General features: G+C 39.3%; 1 protein-coding gene across 1 annotated transcript; it reads right to left on the reverse strand.

Moving 5' to 3' along the window:
- Positions 1 to 987: 987 nt before the first annotated feature.
- On the reverse strand, positions 988 to 17,383 carry LOC127380990 (immunoglobulin kappa light chain-like). The gene is made up of 6 exons (XM_051610714.1): positions 17,323 to 17,383; positions 16,895 to 17,190; positions 12,298 to 12,349; positions 4,861 to 5,151; positions 3,464 to 3,529; positions 988 to 2,732 (listed from the first exon to the last, which is right to left on the reverse strand). Exons 1-6 carry the CDS (start codon positions 17,363 to 17,365, stop codon positions 2,599 to 2,601), a joined length of 882 nt encoding a protein of 293 aa, XP_051466674.1. The 5' UTR covers positions 17,366 to 17,383; the 3' UTR covers positions 988 to 2,598.
- Between the last annotated feature and the right edge of the window lie 5,113 nt (positions 17,384 to 22,496).

The following is a 22,496-nucleotide window of genomic DNA, read 5'->3' on the forward strand; positions in this document are numbered from 1 at the left end:
ATTCCATTCTGTTATATTTTCCTTGGAAGCACCAGATTGCCAGTAAACATTTTTATACTATTACATTTATTCTTCAACTCTGTAACGGGAGTAGAGCAGCTGTCATCCTCATACTTGTAAGAGCTTGAAATCAGTGAAGAATAGTTGTGTTGAAATATGTACTTGAGAAGACATGTCTTTCAAGCATTAAAGTCCTGACAACAGAGGTCTACACTGCCTAGTTTACATCTAGCTCTTGTGTGCAGTCATGATTAATAAGACTGCAAGTCCTGCAGACATCCTGCAGCACCCATGTTTCTGTGGTAGCATTAGCCCCTACACGTACATATCACAAGCCTGCATTTAGACCAACTTGCGCAGCAAACGGTGAGTTTCACTGTGTTATTGACATGTAACTTAAGCATGTGGTTTTTATCAGTTTGTTTCCATTAAAAGGAAATGGTTTAGAAGTATACTGTGGTAAAAGACAGGACGGCTGTGGTCTAACTGTCCTCAGCTTATCACCCATTCTCATCACAGCCCACCTCCTCTGAACCAGTTGTGACTGGTTCAGTTTACAGGGTTTTTCCACTAAATAACCAAAACTTCTTGCAAACAAATGCCCAAGCACCAAGAAGCCTTAAAAATCCACTTGCTCTCTTGTTTGGGCAAAATAAATAGAAATTAAAAACGTAGTTTGAACAGTGTAGGTCTGTATAAATAAACTTCAGGGATATGTGAGCTGTTGGAGAAGTAAAACCTACAACTGTGCATTTGAGAAACCCCAGAAACTGAGGTGATAACTACGTTCAGCATGGCTTAGAGTTGAATGTAGGCAGGGGCTTTTGTGCAAAAAGCTTAAAAGGCTGTGTTTTCTATCTTCTCCTGCACTCCATAAGCAGCATCTTTCAGTTTCATGTATGAGACATGAGAACAGGATTTGGGGACCATTTTAGTAAGAGAGGTCTTGGTTCATCAACGCAATCAAACGTTTCTCTAGCAGGGATAAAGATAGGGGAGACTGGGACAGTAATACCGATGATGCTACTGAAATCTACAGTAATTGCATTCCAGAAATACTTTAGTAGATATTTTATTTCACTTTGATTGGAACCAAGCCGTAACAAATAATAGCATGAGATAGCAACTGTTTCTCAAAGAGAGTTTGACTAAAGACTAGACATGTCTTTCTTCGCATTGGAGAGTAACATGACATTGAAGGCAGGAATTTGTTGCATTGGTTTCAGTATGCAGATTACAAAATAACTTGCAAGATATGCCATTAGTAAAATAGCTGTAGTTGTTAGAACTAAGCCTGACTTGTTCTCCTTCCCTTGAGACAGCATGAGTCCTACAAGGCATTTCAGTTATAACTGCGCTGCATTTTGCCTTGGTTTGGCTTAGCCCTATCAACAGAAAAGATGTAACAAGCTTGCTTTTATTGTTCTGTGTAGAAATGTTCCTGTTTAATACATTAAAAAGCAGAAAATCAGTGGTTTCAACGATCTTTGATTTCCTAAGGTGTTTATATGCACAAAGAAATTAATCAGATTTTCTAGGCATCGTGGTACATGCTGTGGAAATGTTGGAGGACAAACACAGACCTCCCAAATGCACCTGTAGGAAGGCTTTTATTGCCCTCCACATCATTACAAATACAGTGAGTGTAGATGCTGTAGACACTTAACTCCAAACTTATTGCAGGGTTTTGCCCCAAGCTGAGCAAATGCTTTGCCCCAATATATCTATCTACTTCTGATTTTTCCACAGAAATTTGAAAGGAACTGATTTGTGGAACTTGGAGATAAAGAGTTAAAGTCCACCATCAGAGAATTTTTCCTCTGTTGTGAAAAACCTTTCTCTAGCAAATCTTCAGATTTAAGGCTTTGCTCGACTTAACAAGGTAACTCTAAACAAGATGATGTTTGTGATCATTACAGTTGTTTACTTTCTTAAAAAATATCAATGTGCAAGTTGTCAGTTTCTGTCACAGTGCTGGTGTGGGGCCTCGTGGATTTCTTTAATTTCTATATGTGTGTGCCTTAGAATTGCCTTTATGTTCATCTAACTTCTTAATTAAAAAAATATTGTTAGCTTTTAAAAATTATGTTTGACTCTTGCAGCACACATCAGTTTGGAATATTTAATCATGATTTGATGGATACATGAGTGTGGTAATAAATCACTGAAAGTAAAAATAACAAATACCTGTGAATTTACAGCACAGGAATGCTCCTAATAAAGCTTTAAGCACCATAACAAAGTGCATCTGTATGCACTATATGTCAAAAGCCCCATTACACCTCAAGAATTCTGCATGCATAACAACTTTTAACCTGAGTACCTTCCTCATTTTGCAAGATGAACTTTGGTTTTAAAATCCAAGCAAAGTAACCTTACTCCTATTGCTCACCTCAGCTGAATGCTCAGAAATCCAGGATGATATAAAAACAGTTGCAGTAAAGCAAAACAAGCCCTGTACACTAATGCCAGAAAATTATTTTGGGATTTTTTTTGTTTTGTTGTTACATCTAACAGTGAAAGCAGAGGAGTGTATATGGACAAGCATATAGAAGAGCAAATTGAAGACTGTTTTGTAAGCCTTTCCTGAACCAGTATTTATGCTTTGTTTTCTTGTTTTTTGGTTGAAGCCCACATTCTGTAGATGAAGAAGAGTACGATGAGATAGTACATGGAGCTCTTCAGAAGAAGGATGATGTACACTAAATATGCTGTCCTGGGCATTAAGTGATCTGTAACAAACAGAAGTCTTGTTTAGTGTAAATATTGTACGACCTTCTAAAACACAGGTAGAACTGGGACTGAGTAGTCTGTTTACTGCTGCAATTACATTGATTATTGTGAGCAGTGTATAAACAAAGTATGAGGGTCCTTTCATCAGGTTTGCACTGCTAATAAGTTCTAGACCAAGCAGGTTTCTTACCAGTTGGCTGCCTCCCAGTGCTGCTGGGCTTTTATTCCCCAAGAATAGTTCTTGTGCTTCCAGCACTGATTACTGGTAGCACTGTGTTTGCTTGAATCCTTCTGTGTTGGATTTTTTGAAAAGAAGTGCTCGTGATTTTGCCTGAATCCCTATTAAAGCTAAAACACAATTTCTTTGCCCAAAATACTGGACAATTGCTAGGCTGATGGAGCATCAGCTGAAGCTTTGGGCATTTAACTACTTCAGGTATTCTAAAAACTGGCACTTAATGCAGGCTAATAATCTAGTAGCCCAAACAGCATCTGTACCACCCTCATAAAGCTCCTAATTAAGCAACCTAATAAAGGCAGTAGAGTCCCTTCTTATAATCCTCAATGGCAGTTAATTCAGAGTACTACTGAAGTGTTTTGAAGTTGCAGCCCCCAGATATGATGTATGCTATTTATGGAGATAATTTTCATTATGTCCTGATCCTATGTAAAAATGCTAGCTCATGTGTGACATGCATCACTTTCCCACATTTCAATATGTTTTAATTACCTCTAATAAAACCAGGATATGTGCTGTTGCTGCAGTTCTCTTCCTTAGGAGTTTTCTTTCTATCATCTAGTGGAAAGAGAGTTTAAATGCTCCAATTAGACTTTTCTTAAAAAAACATTAATTGAGAAACAGGGAGGAAAAGGGGCAGTACAGCAACAGCAAAACAGGAAGTTAGTATTAAGCAACAAAAAGAAAGATCTGTATCTGGGTGTTTATTGCTCTAAATGGGAGGTTTGCCTTTGCCCTTTCAGCAATGTGTCCATCAGGCTGTTCCTTGGCAGAGTCTCATTTATTTGGAACTGAAGTCAATTTGACCATTTGATCTCGTCACTAAAGTAGCTGGAGTCTGCCCTCACAACTTGCAGAATAATTTACATCAGGAGGGACCTAAATTAGTCTGTTAATAAATAGTTGCTAAATACTAATCCTGAGGAGAGGATGATCTACATTTCCTCTGTTGGGAATTTGCTATTTTGGTAGTTTGTTCTCTAAAACAAACCCTTTTTGTGCTTGACCCAGCAAATTTGCGTTTGTTCACGATTATGGTGTTTGTATACATTGATACATGGGCTTGAAGATGTCTGTTCTACAACCCTAAATACATCCTCCATCTAAAGTCTATTTTTGTCAGTTCTGAGCCTTGAAATATAGTTGTTACTTATGGCCATGCTCTCACTCACTGGAGTAACATTAATAGATAATAAGTTTAACAGAAGCAGGTACTATGAAAATATTATAAAATATAAAATAATAAAAACCAATATAGGCAGATTTTTTTAAAGATATTACTATGGTTTAAGCGATTTGCATTGATTACAGGTTACTTTTTTCCTTTAAAATTGCATTGTCTATCAGATTTTGCTTTGTATAATCTATCCTACAATTAAATGAGAGCTTATTTTTATACATGGCTATTACCTCACTATTGCTGGGCTTATGAGTAAGTAAGATGTTTAAATTTTGCTATACATCCCAAACAACCTCATTTTTAACTCTTTTTTTTATATATATATATAGCTGTGACTATTGTCAGGGGGTGTCAGAGGGACTTACACCTGGAAGCCATGGGTAACAGAGAGGTAATACTCTTCTCAGAAACCTCTGTAGACTGGAAAGTAATCTAGAGGGCTCAGTGCAGGCCTTTTGGAGCTTTGCTAGTTTACCCCAGAGATCCAAGAGCTGCTGTTTTTCTTTTACAAAGGGATATTCACTTGGGGAGCATAGCACAGGCTTGGTTATTTTTCCAGGGGAAAGTTTGTTAGTTTCTCTGCATGTGTATTTAACTATTGTTGTGCTGAGGAGCAGATGGTTTTAGGTACAGAAATAGAAAGCATAGTTACTGTAATTTTGTTGCAAAGAAAAAGTGATATCTGGAATAATGCGTGGAGTTTTAATACCTTGTGTTGGCAGTGATGCCTCTTTGCTTTCATGCTGATATTTGCAGTAGTAGTTCTTGTCTTTGTTTTCTGCTGGTACAGTTAACCAGCTACCAATTGAGTATTCATCCTCTTCTGCAGACTTCCAAACGCCTCCTTTGACTACATTGTCTGTTATCTCTTTTTCTCCATCAGTCCATGTCAGCCGAATAACTTCTGGGTAGAATTTCTCAATAAGGCAAAGGTATGTTAACTGATTTTGATGTTCCGTCTGCAGGATTTCAGTGTGTGCTGGTTCAGAGCTTCCTTTGTCTGGATTGGTTATTGAAGGAAAAAAAATGAACAAAATAGAGAGTTGTAAGATCAATAGTGTACAGCTAATAAATATGCAGTCACAAAATACAAATTCTGAAGAGGAACAACCTAAAGGTCATGTTAACAAATGTTTTAGTTCTCTCATTTGTTATGAAATACTTAGGATGGAAATAGAAATGTCTCATGTATGAAAGGAATTTTAGGTAAGAGGACAGATGAATTACAGCTATTTCCATCCTTTTGAAGTAAAAGCAATTTTTTGGCTGAGCTGGACAAACCTGGTATTCAAATGCACTTTATATTAAATATTATTTCAATAGACCCAAATGACAAGTTTTAATTTTCAGTCAAAAACACTTACAATACTACTTAGGATAACTGGGAGTAGAAAATATTACTTTTAACCTTATTTTTAAATGTGTTATTTTATAGAGAACCAAAATTAATAGAAGCTTTTATGAATATGGTACAGAAAATCAAGCTCAAAATCAGAAGACAAGATTCAGTTTCAGTATTCTAAACTAATTTTTGTTTAGACAGTAGAGAGTCTTTCGATGCCTGAAGAATGTTTGATCTAAGCTTTGATACTGTGCCATTTATCTGATAAGAGGAATTTAATGTTGCCTTATAATGTTTATGCAAAAACAGCTGCATGAAAATTTTGTCTACAGAATGTTAAAGGTTCACCACCTACCCTTCAAATCTTTACAGTTTTATGTCCCTAGCATAAGTCTCCACAGCTAATTAACATACATCTGCTATATCTAATTTTTTTAAAGCTGATAAAAATGGTTTTGGTGGGGTTTTTTTGGTGTTGTGTGTAGGTTTGTGGGTTGTTTTTTTTTTTAAAGGACACAAAAATTTATTGTTGCCGTTTTTTTGGAAGACTTTTAATGTGTTTTCCAAGTGAAGATCTTGATGAAGACAGGAAGATGGAATCACAAAATGCTTTTGACCCCAAAGGTTGGCAGTGCTCTTCCTTTGATTCTAGATTTGTTTAAATGTTTGAATTAACACATCTGAAAAGGAAACAAAACAACTAAACTAAAGCAGAGGAATATGCTATACCTATAAAATATTTCTTTATCCAAATAGCATGTCTATCCATACTAGGGTTGTCATAGGTAATGTGATTTGTGAAACATGCTCAGTATGAACATATGTGAATATATTTGAAATTAAAAGTGAGCTGTTTCCACAAGCTAAATGTAGGTAATCTCAATTTAATTTCCCTCTCTGGATTAAACCTTATGTAATTAGGAGGAGTCTAAATCATCCAGACTTATTCCACTCAGAGAAGACATTATGATATTATAAAAGTGGGTAGTAACTTCAAGAGTCTGTTTCAGTTAAACATGAATTTCTGCACTGCATGCATAGGCAAGGCTGATGGGCAATCATTTTTCTCTATGCTTAGCTGCAAGATGCCTGAAATACAGGTTACAAAATTTATGTTTGTGGTACAGATTAAGAGGGTTTTTTAAGGCAGCAGAGAGATTTTAGGTGTTCATCTCCTGACACCACTCTTTCTCTTTAAATTCCTATGTAAAAGTCTGCCACTGAGTTTTAGCAGCTAGGGTTTAAAGTGTGGTCTGGCTGAGTGATGCAGTTTTGATGCTTAGTGAGAAAGCGTGTTAATATAAGCATGTATTTTTGTCAGAAGCTTCTGTCTTTCTTTAAACGATCTGGCTATTCTAGATTAATCTTCTACATTGAATCCCTGTACCACAACTTAGTGAATCTTTGGGATATTTCATACTTGGTGTTTAAAAGCAAAGATGACCAAAGCATAAAGCTGTCTGCCTTCAAAAAGATAACCCTTATATTATGAATACTCTTAATTTTGGAGAGGTGTCATTGAAATGCTAAAGTGGACAGAGTTCTGTCGTATCAGAAATAAAATTGCTAACAATTTGATTATTCTCTAACATTACTTCAAGGGTTATTTTATCTTCTTTATGCATCAGTCCTCCCAGGGATGCAAGATTAAACTAATTTCTAAAATTATTTATTTGTTCCAGAGTTGTATCTATTCAGAAGACCACAATGTAGCTCCTCTCCCAGTGACACTGCACTCTGCAAAGCCTCATGACTATTTAAGATACTTATTTTAGATTTGCAAAGTTTCTTAAGTTACCCTGAATGATTTCAATAGGCTAAAATTTAATTGTCTAGTTTGATGTTATTCTCTTGGATTATCAAATCTAAATAGAGAAGCAGAGAGAGATGCTTTCAGCTGCTAGTTCATCCTGCCCATTTTTAAAGGCTTCTATTAAGACGAAATAATTTCCACTTTTGGAATTCCCAGTGTCTTTCCATTTGCCATAAAAAAGACCCTAGATGCTTAATGAAACATCTGAATTGTATCACAATACTGAGGAAACATATTGCAATTGTGCAGATGCATGAGAGACCCTGATGTACACGCACAGGTAAATGCATGACAGTGGAGAACTGAACAAATTAAGTTTTGCACATGTACATGTAGGTATATGTTTGCACGTGGGGGAAAAAAAGTATCTCCATAACTGTAGGCATGTTTATGGAAAACAAAGGATGAAAACTTGTAGAATTTGCTGTAGATTTTTGATGTATCTTCTGACTGATATCTAAGTCAATGAAGTCAACAAGATAGTTTACGCTGGCTTTTCTGGGCAAATGATCTGATCCTTTTTGGAGAATTTTTAAGTAATGGATTTTCACTCCATTGTCTTTTAGTTAAAATTTAGAAAAAAACTGCTGTTTACTTTGTTAAACAGTTTTCTAAGGCAGGTTTTAAGAGGTATGTAGGTCTTTAAAAAATAATATTTAAACATGTACTGATATTTCTTCAGCTAAAATCTGTCTTTTATCTCTTTTAATAAGGCAGTAAGCCTGCAAAAGATCGAGTAAATAACATTCTGGAGTTAAGCTAATAATGAGCTGTTAATGAATTTGGGTTCAAAATACACATTTGTATAGATTAACTGGCAAAAGTTTTTTCATGAAACCTCCCTACCGTTTCTTTATAATTATCTATAAATAAGATTTTATAAATAAGGTCAATGTGTTCTTAAGTTCAAGTTTTAATTCTCATTACTAGAATGATGCCACAAAATGGAGTAATTTTGTCTGGTAGTAAAAGCTTGTGAGTTCCCCTTAAAGGCAGTGGGAGCTACAAGCTCTCAGCACAAATAAACAACGTTCTTGTCCTGCTTGCCAGTAACTTCAGGTATTATCATTGATAATAACATAGTGTAGTCCAGCCCCACTGTGAGCCTCCCCAAATACCTTAAGTTGCTGTAAATCTGCACTCCATAGCCTCCCTATTAGAAAATATATATTTAAAATAAAATATAATATAAAGTATTTGAAAGCACTTAACAGAGATTCTAAGTTTCATATCAGAACCAAATATCTCATCGACCCCCAGACTGATAAAATTCCCTTACAGTAACTGCTTGGGACATTTTGGCTGGACAAGGACCACCAGATTTAACAACCACCATATGAAAAATAAGCGTCTATTCATTTGGCTACATGAATGTAGAAAGTTTGAATTCAATATCAGCTAATGCTGCTATTCCCGAAGAGTCCTTAGAGATACATACTGTAAACTCCACTTCAAGCTAATCTTTGCCATCACTTGTTTAAAAAAACCAAAACACTACAACAAAGCGAACTAAAACTGTTGTCCAGGGCATTTATTGAGCTACTATATTTCCTCTAGTGGTTTTTTTCTAGGAAAAATATTTTATTTTTCTGGAGTGGTGAGTGTTTTTGAGCACATGATTTAAAAATACATACAGTCTAGACCACCGTTTAACGGAGTTAATGAAAGGTAGTTGTGCACAACCATGACTCCTCTTAAACCTAGTGGAGAGGCTTCTCCCCAGGGAAAACCATGCAAGCCTCACATGAAATTCTGCAGACACTGAAACCAATGGCAACATTTCCAAAGGTCCAGGATTCCCCCCCACCTTTTAATCCTCTGATTGTTTGTCTGCCTGCACCTAACCAGTGCTGCAGTGTGTCCAAGAGCTCAGTTCCTCTTGGCTGGGATACATCAGCTCTGTTAGGAGAAATGTGTTTGGAACGACCTTCCCCTTAACCAAACAGAGAAATATAGTTCTTCAGCCATATTTAGGAGATCTGTTGGCACAATGTTTTCCTGTAAAGCACCTCTGTTCCCCCTGCTCTGAGGCCAAGGGACGATCTGCAGCAGCTTTTGGAGTTACCCCAGCCCTGCTGCTCTGGATAGTAAGCCTTGCACAAGGGAGTGACCTGTTATAGCCCCAGGTATCCAAAAGAAGTTATATTTCAGCAATTTATTTCAAGTTCTATATTTTACCCTGTCCTCTCTTATACCAGCATTTGGGTTCTAAAGTTCTGCTAAGTTCTGCTACTGTGAATTCCACGTAATTTTTCTACATCATACTTTTAAGTCTGTATTTTAATCTGTATTATAAACTTTACTAACTGACATATCACATTCCCTCTCCTTGATTTTGGATTGTCAGAAAAAGTAATATTTTCTTAAATATTAAAAAACTCACCAGAAACAATAAGCTTTGTGCCTGTTCCAAAGACTTTTTCTTCTAGTCACTGTGTACAAGTGCTTTGCAAAATCCTCCTGTTCTCGATGTTTTAAAAACCTTCTTTTGTGCTTCAGCATAGCCCCATTTTCTTAATAGAAATGCACCAATTCAAGCTGGTCTTTTTGGGCTGTGGCTTTAGGATCATAGAATCATGGAGTATCTCAAGTTGGAAGGGACTCTTAAAAGGATCACTGAGTCCAACACCCTGCTCCTACCAGGACTACCTATAATTAAACCATATGACTAAGGGTTATCCAGATGCTCTGTGAGCTCTGACAGGCTTGGTGCCATCACCACTTCCAATAACAGAGGCCATTATGGAACAGGGGGATGTCCACACTGAAACTTGCTCATGAACATTGCCTTGAAAGAATCAGATACAGATTCTTGGTATCCTTGATGTTTTTATTAAAGCGATTAGCAATTATGCCTATTAGTATTAATCATGGTAAGAGGCATTCACTCCACAGATTTTGAGTAGTCACATCTTCCCTCATTTATGTCTTCTAGCTCCATCCTTCTGCCTAACACTTGTTTAGATTTTCAAGTATAATGGGTTTTGGTTCAGGGCTTTATGTTTTTCCCTGTTAAAAGAAATCATAATGCAAACTAGTGCATACAGTAATCTTCACCATTTTGATTTAAAAGGGTAGAAAATTAGTTTAATCCAATGTCAGGCTATGTATAAATAAAATGTAATAATAATCTGTCTTTATGCAAAGTATGTTTTGTAATAATTACCAAAAGTAATTGGAGCTTTTTGAATTACTGAACTTCCATGCATTTGGTGAAAACAAGGTAGATACTTTAGTAACATTTAGGAGATAACATTTAAATAAATCAAACATTACTTCCATAATTTCTGCTAGGAAATTTAACTAGAACATTTTCCTAGAAATATAAGTATTTTTTTAATCACTTAAAAACAAGTTAGCAATATGCTTGTGAGTTGCCAGGGACACCCAGCTGCAGCAAAAGAGATGGCAGAGGGAAACCAGCCTCGTGCTGGCTGAACAAGTCACTCTGCTTCTGTGTGGAAGGGAAAAAACCTGGATTTGGAGGGGCTGGTTCAATCTCAGCTTCCCTGTTGCAACTTTATGAGTACCCAAATTCCCTGGAAAGATAGCTACAGAAGAATCCTGTATTGCCAGTTTATGTTGGATTAATTCCCATTCTGCTGTAGGCTTCTAAAAAGTCATCTATTCCACCAAATGCAAATGCTAAGCCCGTCTCTCAAATCCCAGCCCTTCTGTTACCTGCATTATTGTAAGTCTCGAGTCACTTTCTTTTGATCAGGACTAATTAAAAGAGAATGACAAGAACAAAAGAAAATTCATTACAAGTTGACAGGAATTTGGCTCTTTATATATGTGACTCTTTAAGTACAGATCTGGGAAAAGATTCTGCTCAAACTCAGACCCTGATGATTCAATTGAATTCCTGCCACTTATTCCAAGGTCTAATTTTCTGAATTTCTTTTCATTGAGAGTAACTTACCAAGCTAATGGTGGATAGTCACCTCTGAAAAGACAAGCTATAATGAAATGCCTGATATTAAGCAAGAGGTAAATAGAGCCCTTTTATTCTATTAATTGGTCATAAGCCGTGGCCCACATCAAGACAAAATGCTATAGAAGTAAAAAGACTTAAATTATTTAAAATAATTTATTTTAAACTGTAGGTGTGAAAAGCATGGCAACTACCTGAGTAGCAAGGTAAGGATTGCCACTAAAAACAACATGCTCATGCTGACACACATATTTCTGTTGGATTCTAGTTATGTTTTACTTAGTCTTTCTGACATAAATCATTAAATGCAATCTTTGCTTGGTGTGCTTATAGAAGCTTATGTATTAAACCACACTTAAAATATTTGATAGAAACAGTACCTCTGCCTTGTGTTGTATAGTTATTTACTTCAGGTTTATGGCACTTAGAGCATATCTAATGGGAAAAACAGAATTCTTTTCCTCCACTTTCCATTAAAACTAATTACTCTGCCGGAAAGGCAAAAACTGGATTGCTTCTTCATTATATGTATTATTAAGCAAAAGGAAGAGCATTTGGAGATACTAGTTTGTTTCTACTGCCAGAGTGCTGTGTACATGACAAAAATAATTAGGCACAAGTTATTTCACTTTCACTAGCCTAATTAAAAAAGGATTTTAGAAATCGCTGTTGCATATTGGTCTTGGTATCTGTATTGGGAAAAGGTTTTCTTAATGCTTAATTCCCAGCTGCTTGATTCTGTGCTTACTCCTTCAGTACAGATGGAGGAAAGTGTGAGGGCTCTGGGACCTACTAGAGACCAGTTTCCACCACATTTCCAAGGAGGAATGTGATCAAAAGTGGCTCAAAATAGCTTCTTTTCAGAAATGTTTGCGATCCGGAACATTACAAATACAAGAGTTAATGCAGGAATGACAAGCTGGGGAAGGGAATCCTGCACAAGGATGGTACTGACTGAGGCTCTAAATGGGCTGAGTGCCTGCTTTCTGTGACACTTACCTATATGATGAACCCAAGCTCCTATAGCTTATTGTATGGAAAAGAACGTGCAACTTACCTGATACAATGAGTTTTGTTCCAGAGCCAAACACCTTGTGATATGAATCATCGTGAATAAAGTCTTTGCAAAAACTATGCAGCTCTGTTATGTTTATATGGGTAAATAGTATTCTTTAAAGGAAATCAGATTTGCTGTATAATCAATTATAGACCCTAGATAGGTAAAAAAATGAGCAGCTGCTAAAAGTGGGAGGTGAGGGGGAGGGAGAAAAAAAAAAAATATGTGGAGGATTTTGAGGGCATGCATGTTTTTAACTGGACATACATGTTGTTAACTGAAGCACCTTGGCTCTATATCTGATTCTGGACAGAGGCAGCACCAGCGGAAGATCTATTTGATGAGATATTGTCCAAGTAATTTGCTCCTTATATACTGTACCAAATCTGACCTATATTTGGTGAACATTATGCTGAGATCTGAGGAGCACAAGACCCGCAAGCAATATTTTTGTTGTCAGTAAGATGGAGCAAAACTCTGCATGGATTTGAGTTGTACCTTCCACTAACCAGATACACCATTTTCAGATGGTCCAAATTAGGCAAGCTGTATCCACTTCAGGTGCTTAGTTGAGCCAAATCACAGGCAAGTATCAAAACACCTGAAGTATACTTGAAGCAAAATAATTTTAATAAGTATGTAAGAACATTTTGAGTTTGGCATTTTTTTTTAATAATAGCAATAACTGATAAGTTGAAGAGAGAGTAGCCTTTCTACTATGTGCATCTTTATAGAGTTCTGGATGTGCCTCTGATAACTCCTTTCATTTGATATAGTCAGACATAGCCCTAAAGGAAAAGGTTTTGCTTTTCAAAGTACCTGAGTAACCCAAAGGTTTGACACTTTTGTTTTACAACTAATTAGGAATAGCACAAAGGTTGAATATGCATGTTTGAAGACAAAAATATCTTGCATCTGTGCTGCAATAGATGTTGTATGTCCCCCATTTCATACATAAACAGCATAATTTTGTTGCTTTCTCCATATGGAAACACTGCTTAAGAGGAAAATCCTATGAAGCATTCAATAGGGTTAAAACCAGCAGGAGCTAAAATAGCAGAGCACTTCATGTAGCCAGTATCTAACTGCAATTAAAAGCATTTCAGAAGTAGTTAAGTTTTATATTTTGCACTTACTTGAAACAATAAGCTTAGTTCCACTTCCAAATATTTTAGCATCGTCATCCCACAGTCTGACAATGCCTAGCAATATCTACTACCCCGTACTTTCCTTGCATAGGCAACAGTAAAAGTGCCTCTGATGTAGAGGCTGGTGATAAACCTGGTTCAGCTTAATAGCTGAATTTTAAACATTGACTGAAGGCCTATTTTTAGAAATACTATAACTATGTTCTAATCCTTCAGCTCTGGGATTTCTTGAACAATAATCTGTTGCCTCTGGTCTGCTACATTTTATCTGAAGTAACCTCTTTTGGCTGTTCTAAAAAGAAATGTGGTTACATGATGATTCCCAAAGGAAATTAAGCAAGTTTACTAGTTATTTGTTGATTTAAATATGCAGGTAAGCCATTTTTTCCCCTTAATGTTCTGTCTTGCAAATTTCTTATTGTGTGAAAGTACCTTAATTAAAGTTTCATCAAACTCATATTTTGAAGCCCATATTTTAAATGTAAAATCCTTATTGTAAACAAAATTTACTGACACCCATAACTAAGTTCATGCCTTTGGTAAGTGGTTACGCTGTTGTCTTTTTGGCAAAAGCAGCTGCCTCTAAACAGGCACAGTTCAAAAGCAAATTGCAGCAGTGAACATTTCTGGTCAGTGGCATGGATGACACTTTTTAATTTCTCTGGAACTCGCCTCTGCTTTTAATTATAGACACCTTGGTGATATCATGCATTTTCTGAGCAACATGCTACAGGCATTGCTTTATGCTTTATACTGAAAATAACATTCATCCTATTGATTGTATAGCTTCACCAGAATTAAGAATAATATAAATGCAAAAGTAATCCAGTTCTTTTCCACAGGGCCAGGAACTAGAAATTGATTACATTCCAGACAATTTTCCTTCCCAAACGACTTAGGCTGAGCCACCTCTCTCAATAAGAAACGTTCTGCATTTCTCACTTACTGTCTGAGTGTAAACTTTCAAGCAGTTCACTTTTCTTTCTCAGAACAGGATTTAATCCATCCCAATATTTAATTTTTTACCTCTTCTCCTTTTCTCATTCCCCTGTTTGAAGTAAGTATTTAGTAATTGTTCTAGAGGCGATCGCTCTCTTCACAAGGTCAATGCATTTATCGCCCATCAACCCACCCAACTGGGGCACCACACACTGTTCATAGCTAAAACATTATTTATTAGGCAGAATTTTAATTTTCCTACTATCTCTCATTCTTAATTATCAGAGAACCTGATCAGAGTCATTACTCTGTGGAAATCAGATAAATAATAATGGTACTTACTAGAGACAATTAGCTTGGTTCCTGTGCCAAAATATTTGATCCAGATGCTTCACACTGTGTGATATGGCTTTGCAATATTCCAGCGTGCTCTCTTGCTGTGGCATTGCTGAAGAAAATCCATTTTTTCTCCCAGTCAGCCCCAGGAGGCTGAGGCTGAAGGCCTGGCCCTTGGCTTCTGGGAGGATGTCAGGAATTTCAGACTTGCACCTTGCTGTTCAGCTGACATCTAATGCTCTTTGGACCAAATCTCTTTCCTAAAGCATGGCAAATTTTTAAGCTAACCCCTCTGCTTAGTGCCTAAGAATTAGGTGAAGGTTTCTCTTTAATTTTAGGTACACAGATAGGTACACAGAGTTGTGCATGTTAAAAACCACACACCTGCAAGTCACGATCCTGCTCCTTCCAAAAGAGTACACCCCCTCTCACCTGCTGTTAAGTGACATCAAGTATTAATTGTATGGAGTAACTTTTTAGTTGTCTTAATCCAATTCAGCAGAGGGAAAAGAGGCAGAACCAGCACCAGAAGCATTGCAAAGATGTCCATGTGCTGCAGGTTGTGTTTTCTGCCCTCCTGTATGTGGTATATGCTCATCTCCAGGAATCACTCCAGGCTCTGCAGTAGTAGCTCACTGGCAGCTTTTCATATACCAGCTGGTGGGAGGAGGCTGCTCCTTTGCACATGGGTTTCTTACAAAACAGCCCAAGATAACATCAGAGAGGTCACCGTGGATCAAACAGCCTCCGTGCATAGTTTGCCACTTAAAAGAAACAGTCTGAGTTCTTCTGGGATCCTGTGTGACAGCAAAACAACATTAAGAAATAGACTTTTGTGGCTGGAGGGAGGAACTAGACTGAGAGTGAAGGTTTTTCACTTTAAGCAGGTTTAAGAAAAGCAGTTGTCTCCTCTGAAGGCTCCTGGGCAGAAACATAATTGCAACCGCAAAGTGATGGCAGGAGTGATGTAGACAGAGGACAGTGCCCACCCGTGCTTTTCCTGCCATGTCCAACACATGGGGAAAGAGGTCATCAGCACTTCACCTGCAGTTGCTGGGACTGTTAGATTATGGTCACAAAAGTGAGTAACTGGGAGGTCTCATTAAAATAAAAAAAGTGAAACACTGCATATTGCAGACAGCTTGTCTAACTTCCCTGGACAAACTGGGCTTGCAGATATGTGGAGGACAAAACAGACCTGTAGCCATTTGGAGACCTAATGCATATTTGAATCTGTTGTGTCACCAGACTAATATTCTTTAATGAGTTACACTTTAGTGAACCAAGGGAGGGGACTATGAGGGTGCCACACTAAAGCAAAATATTAAGGAGAGGCTTTGATGGTAGAGAAAAACCTCTGTGGATTAATTCCTCAGGCAGTGAGGATCAGCATGTGCTTTTTGAGGCAGTAGCTAGGAGGGAAGCGTTGAATAAGAGACATAAATATGAGAAGTTGTTTTTAAATATGAAAAGCTCTTTTCTCTGGTAGTAGCTTCAATAACTCCGTGTCCAGCTTTCTGGGTGATTCTGATGCTTCACTACTATGATGAACACCAGGGAAACAAAGACAGTGATAAGCAAGAAGATGAGGAACTGGACTGATACAGCTTAAACAAACAAACAAAAAGAACAGAAATGCCTACCTCCAGATCTCAGGAGGAATTAATAGAAAATATTCTTTCTCTGACACCTGCTAACTTTTAAGTGAAAATAAAACTTTTCCTTTGCTTAAAATTTTACAAACCTTCAGCTTAAAGCTCTCTATTTTAGTTTTCTTTGTTGGGCTAAAGTTGTCTAAGAGCTCGAATACAATGTGCCGACCCATTTCCAGGAACAACAAAACTGAAAAGTGCCCCGTTCCATTAAATAAATCCTTGCAACCAGTTCACTGAGTGCTTGAGTGAGAAGAAAGAGAAGATGGAATGAGGAGGATGGATTAGATATTGGACCTTTACCATAGCCTTTGCATTTTGTACTTGCTCTTTTGAAATCTTGCTTTTGGCAGCTGATACTTCCAAGGTGTTAGTCAACACCAAGCACGTCCTGCTTCTCCAGAGCCTGCATGAGGCCAGGCTGCTCATCTACACCAGGCAATGTGAGTTGGGATCTTTCAAGTGGTTTATGGCTGAGGGAGTGTTTGTCTAGGTGATCTCTGAATTCCTTCCACAGTGAATATGCCAGTAGGCACAATAGTAGGTAGCAGTGTCCTCTGGAATGACATTCTTTATTGTAAGAATATACAGTTTCTGGTTAGAAAATTTTTCAGCCTGGGTGCCCTCATCTACTGTTTCTGTTCTTGAAAAATAGGGCATCCTCTCTGGAGCTTTATTTGCCTTCTGTTGATACCAGTGAATGATGGTGCTGTCAGAAAATCCAGAGACGCCTTTAAAGTGACATAACAGGCGTACACTTCCTTTTGACTTAGTGGTGGACAGAGGGATCTGCAAGGGAACTTTTTGTGCAATTCCATCGGTGGGGGGGATGGGGGGAGGGGGAAAGGAGAAATGTTGTCATCAGCTGGAATCCAGGTATTTGGGAAGATGCCTGTTAGCACAGCCATGGATGCCTGTGAGGAAAAGTATGAAAATAAGGAAGGACTTACAAGACCAAGTGGCTGTTGCCACATTTGCTGCCAGAAGCAGCATGTTTGCTTGTCATGCTCTGCTGCTGTTGAGACTCAAATGAGAAGGAAACCAGATCTGTTGTACAGTGGTGTGTGAGAGGAGATAACTCCTTTTGGTGGCAGCTGGTGACACTGTATCAAGCCAGAGGAACATGTCCCCCGAGCTCCTGCAGGGAGCAGTGGAGTTGGATGGGGGGAGCAAGTGGGAAGGGAACAGGGACACCCTCCCCTGCATGGCACTTTGCTCTGTGAACACAGATGGCTGTTATGAAGCTTGGGAAGTGCTGGTCCATTGTGAAACATGTGGAGTGTGCTAGAGGTGGTGAAACCACTGAAGACAGAGCTCTTAATGGTCCACATAAATTTTACTACGATAAAGTGATGCAACATGCTGCAACAAGAATGAGATCTGCTTCAGGAAGCTTTCTGACACCGTGGCAGGATCACAAGGGAAGGGTCCCTGATCCAAACAGCAACATTGGCTGCAGTACTGCAAGTGCAGTAGTGATGGATGCTGCAAGCCACGGTACACAGAAGGAGAAAACAACAAAAAAATAAGGGTGATTCACTGTACTAAAAAAAATGCTCTTTGGAAAACTGCCATGAGATCCTATGAATAAAGGCAGCATGCGACAGTACCAACTCCTGACTGAGAGCTGTGTGCCACACCACTGGCTAGCACAGAACCAACAGGGTTCAGTGAAATCAGTGAGCACTTGCCTGCTTAAGCTTCACTTTAAGACTTTTGTGACCTGAGGCTACTTGTGCTTAGTAGTTTTCTGATTTTCCTTCTAAAATCCCATAGCTCATTCCATGTGATGGGCCAGCGTTTCAGGCACTGAATTTCACCCTTCATCAAGAGAAGAAAAGCTGATGAGCAGGCACATACTAGGCTAAAGGCACATGAAAAATTATTCCTCTCAAGCTCTTTGAAATGCTTGCTGTGCTGTGCCCAGGGCCATATACTAACTCACTGCAAAATGAAATTAAGGAAGAGGATGTTTATAAGCACCACATCATCAGCTGTGGTAGATAAGAGACTGTAAATCTCTGCTTTAAATTGGTCTATGTGGGATTTTGCAGTACCTTACCATCAATATTTCTAGGGACTTACAGTTGCTTACATGAAGACAAAGAGACTGTAGTGGGGAACTTTTTCTTGGAAGTGCTAGGCAGTGACAAGCATATCATTCCCACCACCTAGGTGCTTCCTTCAGCACGTTGTCTTTCTTTTACTGCCTTTTCTTTCCTTAGGAGGGAGAAGAATAGCTGGACTAAAAAATCAATGCAATGTTTGCTCCCTTCAAGGACCACCAGGTTTCTGCCATGGCTGTGTAAGAAGCACCAAAGGAGCAGGTTAGTTTCCAGTACCGATGTGATAATTCTTGTGAAGTCTTCCTTTGCCCTTAAAATACTAGTGTGTCTGAAGACCAGAGTGCTGATGATGACCCAGACTTTGAAAAGGACAGCTGTGCAGAGTTAGTTGCTCTCTTTGGGTAGCAGAAAAAGGTTTGACCTTTCAGCAGCTCATATCAGATGGAATGGAAAGGCAGGGGGGAGTGGCACAAGTTACAGCTTTGTGGTGCAGATGTTAAGGGAGTGGGGTTTTTTTGCCTTGGTGATCTTTGAGTTTCTATTACAGTGAGGATTCCAGTAGGCACAGTAGTAGGTAGCAGCGTCATCTGGAATTACATCTTTTATTGTAAAAACACACCGGTTCTGGCCAGAAACTTTTTCAACCATGTACCTGTTGGTTTGAAAGCCACTTTCAACTGAAGGTTTCCCTGCTGCAAAGAACAGTAATCTCTCTGGAGCTTTACCCTCCTTCTGTTGATACCAGTGTATGACAGCACCATCAAAATTTGTCCCTAATGCTTGAATTTCGCAATTCATCCGTGCACTTCTTTTCAACTTGGTGATGGATATAGGGGTCTGCACAGGAATATCTTGTGCAAATCCATCTAGGGGGAAAAATAAAAAAAGGAGAAATGCTGTTATTAGCTGGAATCCAGGGATTTGGGAAGATGCCTGTTAGCGCAGCCATGGGTGCCTGTGAGGAAGGGTAAGAAAATAAAGAAGGACTTACAAGACCAAGCGGCTGTGGCCACAAGCACTGCCAGAAGCAGCATGTTTGCTTGTCACACTCTGCTGCCGTTGAGACACAGAGGAAAGTGAAAGGGACCCCAGATAGAGACAGTGTTATGTGGGAGGAGGAGGTGCCTTTCTTGAGCAGTCTTCTGAGATGGATCTTCTGTGCAAAACCAGACAGGGTGCATTTGCAGAAAACCTGCTTCAGGCTGGCAAATTGCTACAAATGGTATAGAAGGTTGTAGTCCTGTCTGCTTCTCAGGTACATAGAAGAACCGAGGTTCTTCCAAGGTTAATCCAAGGATTGTAGCCCTTGAAAACTTGAGCCAGAATCACTGAGAAAGGGTTGTGTAGCAGGACTCTCCATATCTCAATATGCCTGTCTCAGTTTCCCTCTATGGTTCAACTGCTTTTGCAGGCCGAGGGCTGAAGTGGAAAGATTCCCATGGGAAAGGCAATGGCCTAGCAAGCTCTGAGCTGGTAACAACCTTGAAAGGTGCAAATGGAGGGCTCTCTGGTGTTGATAGAACACAGAGCCCAGCCTAGCCACAACTAGGCCTGAAATGGACATAAAATAAGAATGAACAGATCAACAAGAGTATGCTTGGTGAGAACAAGGCCTTTGCGATTTCTTCTAGTGTTTTCCTTTTATTCTCCAATGAGAGGTGTTGGAGGTATGGCTAAATAGTTCAATGATAGCAGAAAATCCACTTTATTCTATAAAAGCCTGGTCCCATCTCTGATCGGGGGACTTCCCGTACACTTTCCCAGATGGTTGCTGGGCCTTCTCCCTCTGGTGGGGACGCCTTCCAGAGAGACTGATTCTCGAGAATTAAGACCCACTCAGGGACACTCAGCTGTGGCCGGGCAAGAGTGAGAGATATTAACTTCTTTATTGTCTTTATTAGCAAACTTAATGTTAAGTAATTTTCATCATTAAGATTTAAGATTATAGAATCCTTAAAAATTGATAATTAATGTTCTAGGCCTAGTATAAAACTTGATAATAAGTAAGTTGCAAGCTTTTTAATGGTTACCCTTTATTGTTTGATCTAACTACAAGTAGTGAATTTTATTGTTAAGATGCCTTTTGCACTCAAACTTCAACTTCTGTTCCAGTCTTGATCAGTGCATACACATCTCGTCTGCAATCCCGTCCCGTTTGAGACAGGTTGCGAGGGAAAGCAGCTCCAGCTGTGTATTAGGCCAGGAAGGTTTCAGCCCAGAAGTCACCCCAGTGGGTGGTGAGCATGTGGATAATCGGAGAGCCGGAGAGGAGCCGTTGCCCCATCCTCTTGGGGAACTTCTTCTGCTGCTTCAGCTCAGTGACCCAACCCCAGCACACCAAAGTGCCTGGGGCGCTCCTGTGCTGATGCTGCCCTCCGCTGAAGCAGCTGGAGGCCACCAGCCCACAGCCACCAGGGCAGCTGCACCCTGGGGACCTGCCTCAGCTTCAGTTTCGAGTGCAGGAGGAAATGCAAAGCCGCAAGGTTTCGGTTTCAAAGCTCAAATGAGATGAAAACAATTCTTGGAAAGGAAGACTGAGAAAACAAAAGTGAGCCCTGAAAAGGCTGCAGTCGACAGCCATCACAGAGGAGCATCTCAATGAGCAGGGCTGGTGCCACAGGGCACTTCCCGGTGACCAGTGAGCCTGGGCTGCAGCATTAGGGGCATGAGGGACATGCAAGAAATGTGCTTTAGGCAATCCTGCTTTAGCAGCAGGATTGGACTTGGAAATATCTGCATTTTTTTGGCATGGAGCTTTGAGTAGTAGCAGTGGGAGGTGTCCTGGCCCATGACAGGGGTGTTGGAACTTGGTAATCTTTAAGGTCCCTTCCACCCAAACCATTCTATGGTTCCATGATTCTGTCATTCTCTCCTATTTTTATTGCTACCTTTTTCTTCAAGAGGAAGCACAGGAAGGATGGAGATATGCTTCTATGCTTGCTCCAAGGATTCTAATAGAGAAGAGAAATTCACAGCTCACATTTTTTCACAGCCACAGATGAGCCATGTTCACAGTCAGGTGAGTGCTGTTAGTACCATCAAGCTTCATCTGAAAAGCAAAGTTCCATGTATTTGCCCCCAAGTAGCTGGGGCTCCAGTTACTGGATGTTACAGATATGTGTGAGTGCCCAGATGCTACACTGTTTGTTAACATCATGTATTTGACAGTTGTCATGATAAATCATTGCTTTTCTTATCCTGCTGCAAAAAGTTTTGAGGGAGATGGCATAAGGAAGTATGTGCATTTTTCACACAGGTTAGAGCTTGTGGTTTAGAATACAAAGCACCTTTTTGTGTGGCTTATCTTTGCACACTGAACGCTGTGATGTCTTTAGAAAAAAAGTAGGCACAATAGTAAGTGCCAGAATCCCCAGTGTTTAAATCATATATCGTGAGAGCACAGACAGGCTCTGTAGGATGATTCCAAATTTTAAATCTCCTCTGGTCGATGCTGTCGTCAAAAACAGGTCTGTGTCCCCAGATATACAGGATCCTCTTTGGGGGTTCTCCAGGAAGGTGCTTGTACCAATGCACAGTGTATTTGGCACTCATTTGGCACGTCAAGCTGGCAGATCTGCCCTTCATCTGCACCTGCAGCTCTGGGGTTTGCACTGGCTGTGCTTGTGTGTCTCCACCTGGAAAGGGAAATGGAGAAACGCTGTGAGGGGAAGAAATCACTGGAGTTTGGAGCCAGGACTGTGTTCTGCGAACACATGAAGGAAAGGAAAAAGGCCTTACGGGACCACAATGAAGCTGCAAGGAGGACTGGCAGCAGCAGCAGCATCCTCCCCGTGCAAGTTTAACCTGGAAATGACATAAACAGGGAGATAAACATTATAAAGCCCTTCAGGCAGCGAATGCATCAGCAACTGGGAGGAGAAAATGACTCATTTGGCACATCCAATGGTTGTTCTTCAACGCCCTGCTGTTGAGGGGTTAAATTTACTGACAGGTAAACCACATCAGTAACAGTGTAGAAAGGACCTAAAATGCTCTGTTTGAAACAGTATTTCTTCATGTGCTATATTCCTCTCAGACTTAACCTGCTGAGCACATGC

The sequence above is a fragment of the Apus apus genome, chromosome 2 (genome assembly GCF_020740795.1).
Source record: "Apus apus isolate bApuApu2 chromosome 2, bApuApu2.pri.cur, whole genome shotgun sequence".
NCBI classification, from domain to species: Eukaryota; Metazoa; Chordata; class Aves; order Apodiformes; family Apodidae; genus Apus; species Apus apus.

Bases quoted from the DNA above. Each gene is read 5' to 3' on its own strand.
- LOC127380990 (XM_051610714.1), bottom strand. From the start codon at position 17,365: ATGCTGCTTCTGGCAGCAAATGTGGCAACAGCCACTTGGTCTT. The intron at 3,530-4,860 runs GTATTAAAACTC...TCTTTCCACTAG, and splicing joins GGCATCACTGCCAACACAAG to ATGATAGAAAGAAAACTCCT. The intron at 2,733-3,463 runs GTAATTAAAACA...TGTTTGTTACAG, and splicing joins ATATCCTGGTTTTATTAGAG to ATCACTTAATGCCCAGGACA.